Here is a 12,853-nt window from a genome sequence, read left to right on the forward strand (position 1 = left end):
CCGGGGAGTTGTAGTCCTCCTGGCGCGCGCGCGCAGCCTCCTGGGAGTGGTAGGCCGGCTCCGTTACGTCGCAACACGGGACGCTGTGACGGACTGTTCGGCTAGGCCTGCTGATGAGGCGTCACCTGACACGCGAGTCAGAAAAATGCGGAGACTCGACAGCAATTATTGCAGCGGAACTTTCTCCAACGCCATCTGTGTGGCGGGAGGACGCGGGGAGGCGAGAGGCGAGGGCAGGCCATGACCTTGCGACCCGGAAGGAAGTTGGGATGAGAGCCGAGAAGGCGGGGGAAGCGGGGGGGCGGCCTTGTGCGCGCAATCTCCTGGGAATTGTAGTCCTCCTGCGCGGGCACAGGGTCTCATGGGAGTTGTAGTCTTCGTGGACGGAGTCTGAAAAAAATCACTTAACAGTGCCAAGGGTCGTAGATGTTAAACTCCGCGAGGGAGAAGACTTCTGCCTGCTTCGTGCGTTGATGTATCCCCAGAACCTAGTGCGAGGCTTGGCGCACGGTGGGTGGGTTATACCATTTTTGAATGAATGAAAGAGTAATAAAGAAATGATAGAAGTTTCTTAAAGGGATGGCGCAATGGGTTGTGGGACTTGTAGTCTGGAGCCTGGAGTTCGTGAAGGGGGTGGTGATGAGGAATATATATATACTTAAGGCTTATTCGTATTTGGGGCATACTCATAGCTTGAAGCAGTTTTTTATTTTTCGTTGTTCATCAAAAATGCAAATTTAACTGGGTGTCCCAAGGTTGTTTTTTCGAATGTGGCGACCCTAAGAAGGCACTGTGTCCCAGCCAGGGGTCATACCCACTCCTACAGATGGGAAGGCTGAGGCCAGGGGTGCAGAGCAGGAAAGCCCCCCCACACACACAACGAGCTGACTTCCAGGCTCCCATAGGGCCGCCTCCCTTCTGTCCCAGGTGCGAGGTGGCGCAGACTCACAGCACTTTGGATTCAAGTCCCAGCGCCTCCCCTTCTGGGCTGTGTGACCTTGGGCAGACTGCTTCACCTCTGGGAGCCTCAGTTTTCTCAGCTGCCAGATTTGATGGTAATAATCCAACACCCTTTCCCCACCCCCCAGGGGTAATGATCCCCATGAACCGGCTCAGAAAGAGCCAGGCCCACATTCAGTGCTCAGGGCGTGTGGGTAGGGAGAGAACGCACCCAGGTCTGCTGTATCTGCTCCCCCCTCCAGGGGTAACATCGTCCTGAGGTGCCATGTGGGGGTCTGTCTCCCCCCCCAAAGTGGGACCTCTACGGGGGCTGGCAGCGGGTTGCTTAGGGGTACAAGCCCTGTGCCCAGAAGTGAGCCCGACACTCAGTGGTTCAGTGAATGAATGAGTGAGATGCATGAGAAGGGAGCCCCCAGTGCCCCCACCCCCACCCCGCCAGGTCCTGTCCGCCGCCGCTGCCAGGGAGCCGCCGGGCCTAAGGATCAGGGCTGGCCTGGCAGGGCAGGGGAGAGAACCAGAGCTCATCCTGGCCCTGGTGCTCTTCATCCCCGATTCCTCCGTCTGTCCCCGTTCCTCCGGGTCGGGCTGTGAACGCACGAGAGTCACACACGCTCACCCATAGACAGCCCGAGAGCGCAGCCAGAACTTGGCTCAGGTAACAAGGTGAGGACCCCAGAGCTGCCCGAGCCAGGGTTTCCGTCTGGAGAGCGGAGAGATTCAGCTGAGCCCCACCCGGCGGGGGCCAAGCAGCCACCTGCGCGCCCCTGAGCCCAGGAACCCCGGCTCTGCCCCTTCCCAGCTGCGGGACCTGACCTCTCTGGCCCTCAGTGTCCCGGTCTGTAAAATGGAGTTAACGGTGGGACCTTCCTCCCAGAGGATTTCTGAGGAATCTAAACGTTAATAGAAAGGCGGGGATAGCAGGGCCAGGCACCGAGGACCATATAAGGCTTAGTTGCTGTTGTCATTCGCTTAAGAACGTATGCATGTGGTTCGGGAGGCTCTGGGGGCCTCCCCCTGTCCACACGCGGGCCGGGCTGTCGATACCCTGCCTTTACAGACGAGGAAGCCGAGGCCGTGGTGTGCGGCACAGCTGGCAAGGGTGGCGGGTTCCAGACGCTCCCCCATCCAAGCGCCTAAGTCAGGGTTGCTGGGACAGCTGCGCTGCTGTCAGGGAGGAGGGCTGGCGGCGGGTGGGGTGGGGGGGTGGTTAGAAGAAGGTTCTGGAGGCTCCAAGGAAGGCACGCTGTTGCGTCCAGTCCTCCCAGAGCTCTGGTCGCCGTAGTGACCCGGACACTGCCCCAGCCCCCACCCTCACGGAGCTCACGGCCCAGGCAAGAGACGCATGAGCGTCCAGAAGTGGTCACAGCTGCCATCCATGTGGGACACGCAGGCGTCAGGACACGAGGGGAAACCGAAGGGAGGAGAAGAAATCAGGGGAGACACCCTGGAGAAGATGGTGCCAGAGCCGAGACCCGAAGGATGGGCAGAGAGAAGGCAGGTGAGGACTGGGCGTGGGCACGGGCCACAGGCAGGGAAGAGGCCACTATGGTGCAAGCTCAATCGCGTCCCCCAAAGGTCACATGTCGAAGTCCCCAGATGGGACAAGATTTGGAGGCAGGGTCTTTACAGAGGCGATCGAGCTGAAAACGAGGTGTTTAGGGTGGGCCTGGCATCCTTCTAGAAAGGGGTGGCTTGGGCCCGGAGACCCCAGAGAGGGGGACGCTCGCACAGGCCGAGGGGCGCCCCTGCCGGAATCCAGGAGAGCGCGGGGTCAGGCTCTGCCCCTGTCGGCTCCGCGGATGTGCGGCCTCCAGAACCACCGGAGAGCACAGAGCGGACTCCTGCGAAGCTGCCCCCGCCGCGGCCCGGCAGCACACCAAGGCACCGGGAGGGCGACTTTTAAGATTTCATTTCGTTTTCATTAATTGTAAGCAGCCGCGCGTGGCCAACGGCCACCGGACCGGGCAGTGCAGCTTCCCGTCACCGCGGCGCCCCTGGTCGTGCACACAGCTGTCCGGTGCCCAAGTGGCGGCCAGGGTGCTGCCCCCCCCCACCCCGCAGCCCCAGAACTTGGCGAGACGGTGGCAGGAAGCTCGGCCGGCACTGTCATGCCTGGAAGGAGGGAGAGGACTTTCTCCCAGCTGGACGTGGGTGCACGTGGAGGGCGTGTCACCCCTGGGCCGTCCAGCACGGGTGCCACAAGGGCCATGGAGGACGGTTTCAATGCAAACCAACTCCAAGTTCACTTCTAGGATCTCACCGGCCACATGTCAAGTGCGCCACCGCCGCCGGGGCTCCCGAAACAGGTGGCAGGTTCCCACGGTCGCCAGGAGTTTCGTCGGACGCGTTGGACACCACGTGCCGCAGCGAGCACAGGGTGTGCACCCACGGCCCCGGGCTGCGGGGTCCGTCCCTCATCAGCCCGTTTTACAGGAGGTGAGGGCAAGGCACTTGGTGCTAGAGGGGCCGGGAGGGGAGCGGGCCGGATTTCCTGTGGCCGGGAGGCCGAGGTGGCTGCGCCCCGCTGGCCCCCAGGCGGGACCCCGAGGGGCACAGAGGCCCGAGGCGGGGAAGAGGCCGCGAGGCGCCCAAGACGAGAGATGGGTAGGGAAAGGGGAAGTGAGCGAGGGGCGGGGGCCAGCCGGCAGCCCCTCCGGCCCTCACCCCCGTGTGCACACAGGCGCACCCTCGCTGTGCCGCTGCCCCTCGCCCCGCTCCGCACAGACCTGCCGCCCTCCCTGGCCAGGGGCGCACGTGCCCGCCGCCGCCAGCGACCCACAGCCCCGTCGCCCCGGTGCCCACAGGTGAATAAGAGCGACGCTGGGACAAACTGTCGTTAACTTCCGTGTTGCCAGGGTGTCAACCCCCACCACCGCCCGCCCCTCGCAGCCTGGCGGCTCCCCCGCCGGAATTCAGGGAGGAGCTGGGGGTCCCCAGCGTCGTGCAGGAGCTGGGGGTCTACAGAGCAAGCCCGCTCACCCCCACTCCAGGCCCCTCCCCGTTCCAGTGAGCAATCGCCGCCTCCAGGGAGACCGCGGGACACCTGCTTGGCACCAGCGGGCCCAGGCGCTGTGAGGAGGACCCTGGCGCCTTGGGACACACGTCCAGCTCGCTGCCATGTCCCTGCCTCTCCCTCAGGGCCCCCACGCTCCCCGCGCGCTCCCGACTCCCGCGGCCCGACGGGGCGCCCCGAGGCCTGCCCGGCGGGGGACGACGGGGGATAGGACAGCCCGATCGGGGCCCCCACAGTGGCTCAGACGCTCCGCACGCTGGAGATGCTGGTCAGGGGCTCTCGCATCCGAAAGCTGAGCGACCGGGAGCCCCGAAAGCTGTCCCTCGGCCTCAGCGAGCTGTCCGTGGTGGAGGACTGGGCCTCGGTGACCTGGGCCAGGCAGTCCCCGGGGCCCCGCAGCCCCAGCCGGAGACACCCGCAGCAGAGGAAGCCCAGCACGGCCTGGCACACCTCGCGGCTGCGGAAGGAGTAGATGAGGGGGTTCACGGCCGAGTTGAGCACGGCCAGCGCCAGGATCCAGTCCATGCCGCGCAGGTACTCCTGCGCCCAGTCCGTGGAGCTGAAGACGTCGGCCAGCAGCAGGCCGAAGAGCGGGCCCCAGCACACGACGAAGGCCAGCAGGATCATGAGCACCGTCTTGAGCAGCCGGCGGGCCTTGCGGCGCGCGGGGGGCCGGGGGGCCTTCTGCCCGTTGGCGCGCACCACGCGGAAGATGGCCCCGTAGAGCGCCGTGATGGCAGCCAGGATGCAGGCGAAGACCCCCACGCAGAAGAGGATGTAGGCCTTGGAGTAGAGCGGCAGCAGGCTGGAGCAGCGCGGGAAGGCGCACACGCAGTTCCAGCCGAGCAGCGGCAGCAGGCCCAGCAGCGCCGCCAGCAGCCAGCACAGCCCGATGAGGCCGTACACGCGGCCGCGCTTGCTCGCCCCGCTCTCGGCCACCGGCCGCACCATGGTGGCGAAGCGCTCGGCGGCCGTGAAGAGCAGGCTGAAGGTGGAGGCGGCCAGCGCCGTGAAGAGCAGGCCCTCGCGCACGAACCACTGCGCCGGCGCCAGGCGGAAGGTGCGCGCGCCCGACAGCAGCACGTTGGCCAGGTAGGCCGCGCCGGTGAGCAGGTCGCTCAGCGTGATGTTGACCAGGCAGTAGTACACCCAGCGCCGCGAGCGCATGCGGGTCGCGATGGCCACCAGCACCAGCAGGTTCTCCAGCACCACCAGGCAGCTGGCGGCCACGAAGACGCCCCGCAGCACCCCCAGGCTCCCCTCGTCCGGCCCGCCGCGCCCCGCCAGCCGGCCCGAGTGGTTGTAGTGCAGCACGATGAGGCGGCTGTGCCCGCTGGCCGCCAGCTGCTGGCAGGACTCGGGGGCCGCGGGGGGCCCCGTGCCGTTCATGGCGGTCCCCTGGGGCAGACTGAGCCCGGGGTGGCTGGCCCGGGCAGGGTGGGGCCGCCCGCCGCCGGCCTCGGTTTCCTGTTGTTTCAAATTTCCTGTTATGTTCAAGGTACCCCCAAGCCGGGGGTGAGGCCGCGGACGGGGAGGGGCATCCCAACGGTCGGCCCCCACCCAGGCTCCCGAGGGCCCTGCGGTCGCCCCCTGCGGCCAGGCCCTGTCGCTGGCCCCTCGTGGTCCTAGAAAGCCCGGGAGGCGCGGGGCCCAGGGAGGGGGGGAACGGCCTCTCCGCGGCGCTCCCGTGCTCCCCCGGGCCGGGCCACTCCCCGGCCCCCCATGGGCCACCCGCTCCGGACCGGGACCGGCGGTTCTCTCAGAGGCTCCGAGCCTGCCCAGCACACGGCAGGTGCTTAATAAGCGTGCCCAGTGACGGCACGCAGGTGAGCGCCCCCAGGTACCCCGGGGAAGGCGAAGATGCATCCCATCTCATTCCACGGCGCACCTGCGGCAGGCCCGTGCACAGAAGGGGAGGTGGAGGCCCGGAGACAGGTCCACCTGCCTCCAGCCTCCAGCGGGAGGGCAACACCCACTCGCGGACCCATGCAGGTCCCCTTCCTGGGGTTGCCCAACCTGCCCCCGAGCTGGCCCTGCCAGGAGCCTCCCGGACGGCCCCCGAGGCAGCCTCTGACCCCTGGAGGGAGAGGGGCTCATGGGAAAAGTGGGAACTCACCCCCCCATGCCCATCCTGGCCCGCTCAGGCCTACACAGCCTGAGATGTCGGGGCCTGGGGTGCGGGTGGGGGAGGGGTGAGAGCAGAGCCCGTCCTGGGGAGTCTGGCTGCGGGAGGCACGGGTTCCCATGAGGGGCTCCAGCAGCCCCGTAAGGGCCGGGCCAGTCGGGAGACGGGGGCCACCGGGCAGCACCCCTCCCTTTGTTCACCGTCCAGCCCTGGGAGCCGCGTGGTCACAGGGAGCCACAAATAGAGGTGCTGCCAGGGGAGGCCATAGCCTCCTGTCCCTGGAGGTGACGGAGCACAAGCAGCCCCAACAGCAAGTTCTGGGAACAAGTGCTGCCCAGGCAGTGGGGGTGTGACAGGCAGGGGCCGAGCAGCCCCGTCTTCCTCAGGGACCATCCTCCGTAGCTGAGAACTGAGCCTCGGTCAGCAACCATCCCACTTAGACACATTCACAGAGGACACACTGTGTGTCCTGAGGCTGAGCCTGGACCCTAAAATGGTACTTGAGTCCAGACTGAGCCTTGATCCCAAGCTGAGCTCTGATCTTGGCTCTGACCCCAGGCTGAGCCCTGATCCCGGACTGAGTTCTGAGCCTAGAATGAGCCCTGCTCCTGGACTGAGCCTTGATCCCAGACTGAGCCCTGATCCTAGACTGAGCCCTGATCCCAGACTGAGCCCTGATCCCGGACTGAGCCCGGATCCCAGACTGAGCTCTGATCCTAGACCGAGCTCCAATCCTGGACTGAGCCCTGATCCCAGACTGAGCCCTGATCCCGGACTGAGCCCTGATCCCAGACTGAGCTGCGATCCTGGACTGAGCCCTGATCTCGGACTGAGCTCTGATCCCAGACTGAGCTCTGATCCTAGACTGAGCTCCAATCCTGGACTGAGCCCCAAACCCAGACTGAGCCCTGATCCTAGGCTGAGCTCTGATCTTGACTCTGACCCCAGGCTGAGCCCTGATCCCGGACTGAGTTCTGATCCTAGAATGAGCCCTGCTCCTGGACTGAGCCTTGATCCCAGACCAAGCCCTGATCCTAGACTGAGCCCGGATCCCAGACTGAGCTCTGATCCTAGACTGAGCCCTGATCCCAGACGGAGCCCTGATCCCGGACTGAGCCCTGATCCCAGACTGAGCTCCGATCCTGGACTGAGCCCTGATCTCGGACTGAGCTCTGATCCCAGACTGAGCTCTGATCCTAGACTGAGCTCCAATCCTGGACTGAGCCCTGATCCCAGACTGAGCTCTGATCCTGGACTGAGCCCTGATCCCAGACTGAGCCCTGATCCTAGACTGAGCTCCAATCCTGGACTGAGCCCCAATCCCAGACTGAGCCCTGATCCTAGGCTGAGCTCTGATCTTGGCTCTGATCCCAGGTTGAGCCCTGACCCTGGACTGAGGCCTGATCCCAAGCTAAATTCTGATCCCAGACTGAGCCCTAATCCTGGCCCTGATGCTAGACTGAGCCCTGATCCTTGCTGAACCTTGACCTTGGCTGAGTATGTGATTATAGGTTGGCCACAACCCTGACCTTGACCCTGGCTGAGACCTGGCCCTGGACTGGACCCTGACCCCAAGCTGAGCCCCAATTCTAGTTGAGCCCCAACCCCTGCCTAATCCCCAGTCCAGCTGCATCCCTGACTCTAGGCTCAGAGAGCAAATTCAGGACTAAAGTAAATGTAATGAGAGCACAGGTTGGACTAGCAAGGCCCAGCCATCCAACAGTGACCTCCTGCCATGAATTACCTGCTGCCTGGTGGAAGGCCCTATGTTCATTATACTTCATTTAATCTCACGATTACCCCCATGCTACAAAAGAGCAATCTCCCTTCTGGAAACCTGCCCAAAGGCACAGCTTTGACCGTGTGCAAGTATGAATGCAAAAGGTTATTCATTGTTGTTTGTAAATGCAAAATATCAGAAGCAGCCCAAATGTCTGCACACAGGGGAGGAGCCATGCCACATGGCCATGAGCAAGAGTGGACTGGAGCCACCTCCAGGTTGTATTGCTTAAGTGGGGAAAAAATACAAAAGTGTATAGAAAGTAGGCTACTTTCTGCAAAACAAGGAGGAGGAATAAGACATACGCATAGCTGCTTGTTTTTGCAAAATAAATAAGGCAAAGATAAACCAGGAACCAGTGAGATTGGTTCCCTCCGGGGGGTGGGTAGAGTTAGAATGGAAGGAGGCAGGAGGGGATGACAACCTCTGAACACTTCTGTTTGTGTAGTTTTCAAACTCCATGATTTCTATTCTGCAATAAAATTAAATCAACAAGTGCGCGGAGCAGAAAGCTTGAGAATGGATCGTGAACCGAAAAAGGATGAACCGAACTGTATTTCAGATGGAAATCATAACCACCTGAGAAATAGAGGAAAACGAGCCCATGCAACTTTTGGACATGCACTTGTTCTAAAGACAAAAGGAACTACCAAAAGAAAAAAAAAAAGTGAACCTGTTTAGTAGATTTGTTTTCAGGAGTGGAGGAGGTGTAGTGATGCTGCAAGTCTCATGTGTGTATGGGACTGAGCAAAGTAGCAAGTGTACTGATGTTGCTAAGAGCCAGGTCTTCACCGGGGAGGAAATACGATGTAAATATGGAATGGGAGGACATACCCCTCGACCCCATGGGGATGGAATAGGATGGAAAGTGTCAGGGTGGACCCATGATTATTTATTTATTTGTTTGTTTATTATTTATTTATTTATTTATTTATTTATGAGAGATGCACAGAGAGGCAGAGACACAGGCAGAGGCAGAGGCAGGCTCCCCACAGGGAGCCTGGACTGGACTTGATCCCAGGACCCCCGGATCACGCCCTGAGCCGAAGGCAGAGCAACTGATGAGCAACCCAGGTGTCCTTGGCCCATGATTTAAACAAAAATCTATTTGTAACTCCGTCTGCTGAGACAAGCCAGGAGCCACAAGTGCATCTATCTAACACCCAGATCTCGGCTCCTAAATCCCACCTTCAGGGCTCCTGGGAGAAAGGGCTGATCCAGGAATGAGGCACGGAGAGTGTCTGATGGGCCAGGAACATGTGATGTGCCAGAAAGTAAGGAGGGGCCCCGAGAAGGACAGGGGCCAGCCTGACGGGGCAGCTGTTGGCCAAGCCTGGGGCAGGGTGAGCATCAATACTGAGTGACCTTAAAATTGGACAGACCGGGGGGCAACTGGGGGGCTCAGCAGTTGAGCGTCTGCCTTCAGCTCAGGGCGTGACCCCAGGGTCCTGGGATCGAGTCTCGCATCAGGCCCCCTGCAGGGAGCCTGCTTCACCCTCAGCCTGTGTCTCTGCTTCTCTCTGTGTCTCTCAAGAATAAATAAAATCTTTAAAATATGTTATTCTACCAATGTTAGCTTTCCTGAATTTGACCATCGTCTGTTGCTCATGTAGCTACCAGAAGGTGTTTATTTCTAGGAAACGCATGCTGTTTTAGAATAAAGGTTCACGATGTCTCCGAGTCACTCTCAAAATATTTAGAAAAATTAAGAAAAGGGGGAAGAATATTTTCTATGGTATATATTATATACTTCTAGATTGTGTTTATAGGCAGATACAAAGCAAGAGGCTAGCCATGGGCAGATCCAGCTCTGGAATCTAGATCTTTTCTGCAAAGGGCCAAATGGTAAATATTTTCAGCTCTGCGGGCCAGTCTCTGTGACAATTACTCAACTCTGCTGTTTCAGCGGGAGCTGCCTGGGCCAATATGCACAGGATTGGTGGCGAGCCCGGAAAACTTCCTTTGCAAAACACGGGCTTAGCGCAGGTAGTTTCTTGACCTCTGACCTAGATGAAGGTACATGGGAGTTCATTGTAGTCGTTTTGCAACTTCTTTCCTAACTCTGTGGTCGGACTGTGGTCCCTCAATGTCACAAAAGCAGCAGGGCTCCTGGGAGGAATGACGGCGTCGGGGTCCGGGGCTGGGAGCGGCGGGAGGAGCCCACAGCGTCCCTCTGTCTGTGCCAGGCCCTGAAGTCCTGAGGCCGGTGGGGCGTGTCAGGAGGCCTGAGGAGCCCATGGCCACGTGGGCACAGAGTAACGCCTGCCACAGAAACACGTCGACGAGTATTTCTTAACATCCACTAGTTCTCGGAGACACGAAAGTAATGAGTGTTTGGTTCTCTTTTGCGGATGATGGGGAACTGAGTCATTGTTCCGAAAACTGTGAAACCAGAGGCACGGAGCAGAGGAGCGGGCCTGTACCCTGTCTCTCTGCACGGCCTCTATGTCTAGGTAACCAATAATTGGAGGGGGAGAGGGTTTTTGTTTTTGTTTTTTATCATGCTAGGCTTTTAAAAATTATTTTTAATTATGATAAAATCATAGAGCATAATATTCACCATCTTAACTGTCTCTAAGTGCACAGCTCAGGGCATGGAGCATACTCACCCTGCCACACACAGCACCCCCCCACTGTCTCCAGAACCTTCCATCTCCCCACAGGGAGACCCCGTCCCCAGGAAGCACTGACCCCCCACCCCCTGCCCCACCCCTGGCTCCCACCACCTCCTGTCTCTGTGGACGGGCCTCTTCTGGGGACCTCCTGGGAGTGGGGTCCTGCGGGAGGTGTCCTTCTGGGTTTGGGTCCCCTCCCTGAGCCCGGTGTCCTCAGGGTCCACCCACACGGGGACTGGTGTTGGGGTTCCTTTCCAGAGGGGCTCTGGAGCAGAAAGAGGGCATTAAGGGGACACTGGCCAATGTGGAACAAAGTCTCCTGGCTGGTTCATACGGGCACAGCAGACACCCAACTCCTGGCTTCGCTAACCTGGCCTGTGGCACAGTCACCTGAGATGTGACATCGGGCAAGCCGGCCGGCCGCTGTCTAGAAACTCTGCACTTACTTCCGCAGCTTTTCTGTAAATCTGAAATTACTATAAAATAAACAGTTTATAGGGGTGCCCGGGTGGCTCAGGTCATGATTCCTGGGTCCTGGGATCGAGTCCTGAGTCGGGCTCCCTGCAGTGACCCTGCTTCTCCCTCTGCCAGTGTCTCTGCTTCTCTCTCTGTATCTCTCATGAATAAATAAAATCTTTTAAAAAAATCGTTTTCAGGGGATCCCTGGGTGGCTTGGCCGTTTAGCACCTGCCTTTGGCCCAGGGCGCGATCCTGGAGTCCCGGGATTGAGTCCCACGTCAGGCTCCCAGCGTGGAGCCTGCTTCTCCCTCCTCCTGTGTCTCTGCCTCTCTCTCTTTCTCTATGTCTATCATAAATAAATAAATAAATAAATAAATAAATAAATAAATAAATCTTTAAAAAAAGTTTTCAAAAGAGTTGGGTGACTCCTCAGCAGGTGACCGAGGCCCACAGTGGTGGCAGGTTGACAGCATGTGCTCTTGATATGATGAGGTGGAAATGGCCCTTTGCCTCTGTGGCCCTCTGCCCTAAAACCCGTAACTGGAGCCTAAGCATGAGGAACACCCTAGGCAAACCTCACCGAGGGACTTTCCACAAAACACCTGTAAGGAGATATGGATGGGAAAGTCCTCACCCCTGGTCTGTGCGAATGTGATCTTCTTTGGAAACAGGGTGTTCGCAGATGTGATCAAGCAAAGACGAGGCCATTAGGGTGGGTCCCCATGCAGTATGACTAGTGGCCCCATAAAGGAGGGGAATGTGGACACAGACACAGACACACATAAGAAGGGGTCATGTGGAGACGGGGCCGAGGGGCACCTGGAGCCCCCGAAGCTCGAGAGGCAGGAAGGACCCTGCGCTGGAGCCTCCAGAGGGAGCGTGCCCTGCCACACCTTGACTCCCGCCCCCCAGAACTGAGACAGAGTCACCCGGTGTGTGGTACTTTGTTTTAGCAGCTGGGGGAAATGAATGCAATCCCTGCTCGACTGCTTCAAACTGCCGGGATCATCGGGGACACCTGGGGGGCTCAGCCGTTGAGCACCTGCCTTAGGCTCAGGTCGTGTTCCCAGTCCTGGGATCGAGTCCTGCATCGGGTCCTTGCATGGAGCCTGCTTCTCCCTCTGCCTGTCTCTCTGCCTCTCTCTCTCTGTCTCTATGAATAAATAAATAAAATCTTTAAAATAAATAAATAAATAAATAAATAAAATCTTAAAAGAAAAACTGTCAGGATCATCAAAAAAACAAGGGAAGTCAGGAGCTTCTATCTATCCACTAGATTGGATGCTCCCCAATTCATGAATCGCTGGGGCAGGGGGACGCCAGTAAATTCTTTAAAATTCCAAATGTGAGAAAAGTCTGAGAAACTGCCACAGCCCAGCAGCACCTAAGGTGACATGACAGCCTAATGTCCTGAGGTGTCCTGACTGGTGTCCTGGACAGGAAAAGGCCACTAGGGAAAAATTGAGGAAATCTGGATAAAGAACAGACTTCCGTTCATCACGGAACAAGTCAGTCTTCGTCCATTAATCATCCACAAAAAAAGAAAAAAAAAGGACCATCTTAACGGAAGATGTTAATAGTAGGGAAACTGGGTACGGTTTCATACGGCAACTCTGTACTAGCGTCACAATTTTTCTGTAAATAGGACCGTTCTGGAAAATAAAGCGTATATTTTTAAAAGTAAAATAAAACAAAACAAAAAGTGTTGAAGGGATCAGTGCCTTGGCTCTGCCCTCCCGCAGGCGGGGGCCGCGGTCACACGCCTGCATTCCCCTGCACCTGTTCCCTCACCTGAAGACCGAGGCGGGCTGGCTTGAGGGCCCTGGAGCCATCGCCATCTGCAGCTCCACCTTCACCCCAGGTGAGGGGTGGCTCCTGGAATTTGGGGTGAATAGCATGGG

General features: G+C 59.0%; 1 protein-coding gene across 1 annotated transcript; it reads right to left on the reverse strand.

The window, feature by feature from the left end:
- Nucleotides 1–3,791: 3,791 nt before the first annotated feature.
- S1PR4 (sphingosine-1-phosphate receptor 4) lies at nt 3,792–5,362 on the reverse strand. Its single transcript, XM_026019457.2, has one exon. The coding sequence runs from the start codon at nt 5,360–5,362 to the stop codon at nt 4,214–4,216; it is 1,149 nt and encodes a 382-aa protein (XP_025875242.1). The 3' UTR covers nt 3,792–4,213.
- Nucleotides 5,363–12,853: the final 7,491 nt, after the last annotated feature.

Source organism: Vulpes vulpes, chromosome 9 (assembly GCF_048418805.1).
Source record: "Vulpes vulpes isolate BD-2025 chromosome 9, VulVul3, whole genome shotgun sequence".
Lineage (NCBI taxonomy): Eukaryota > Metazoa > Chordata > Mammalia > Carnivora > Canidae > Vulpes > Vulpes vulpes.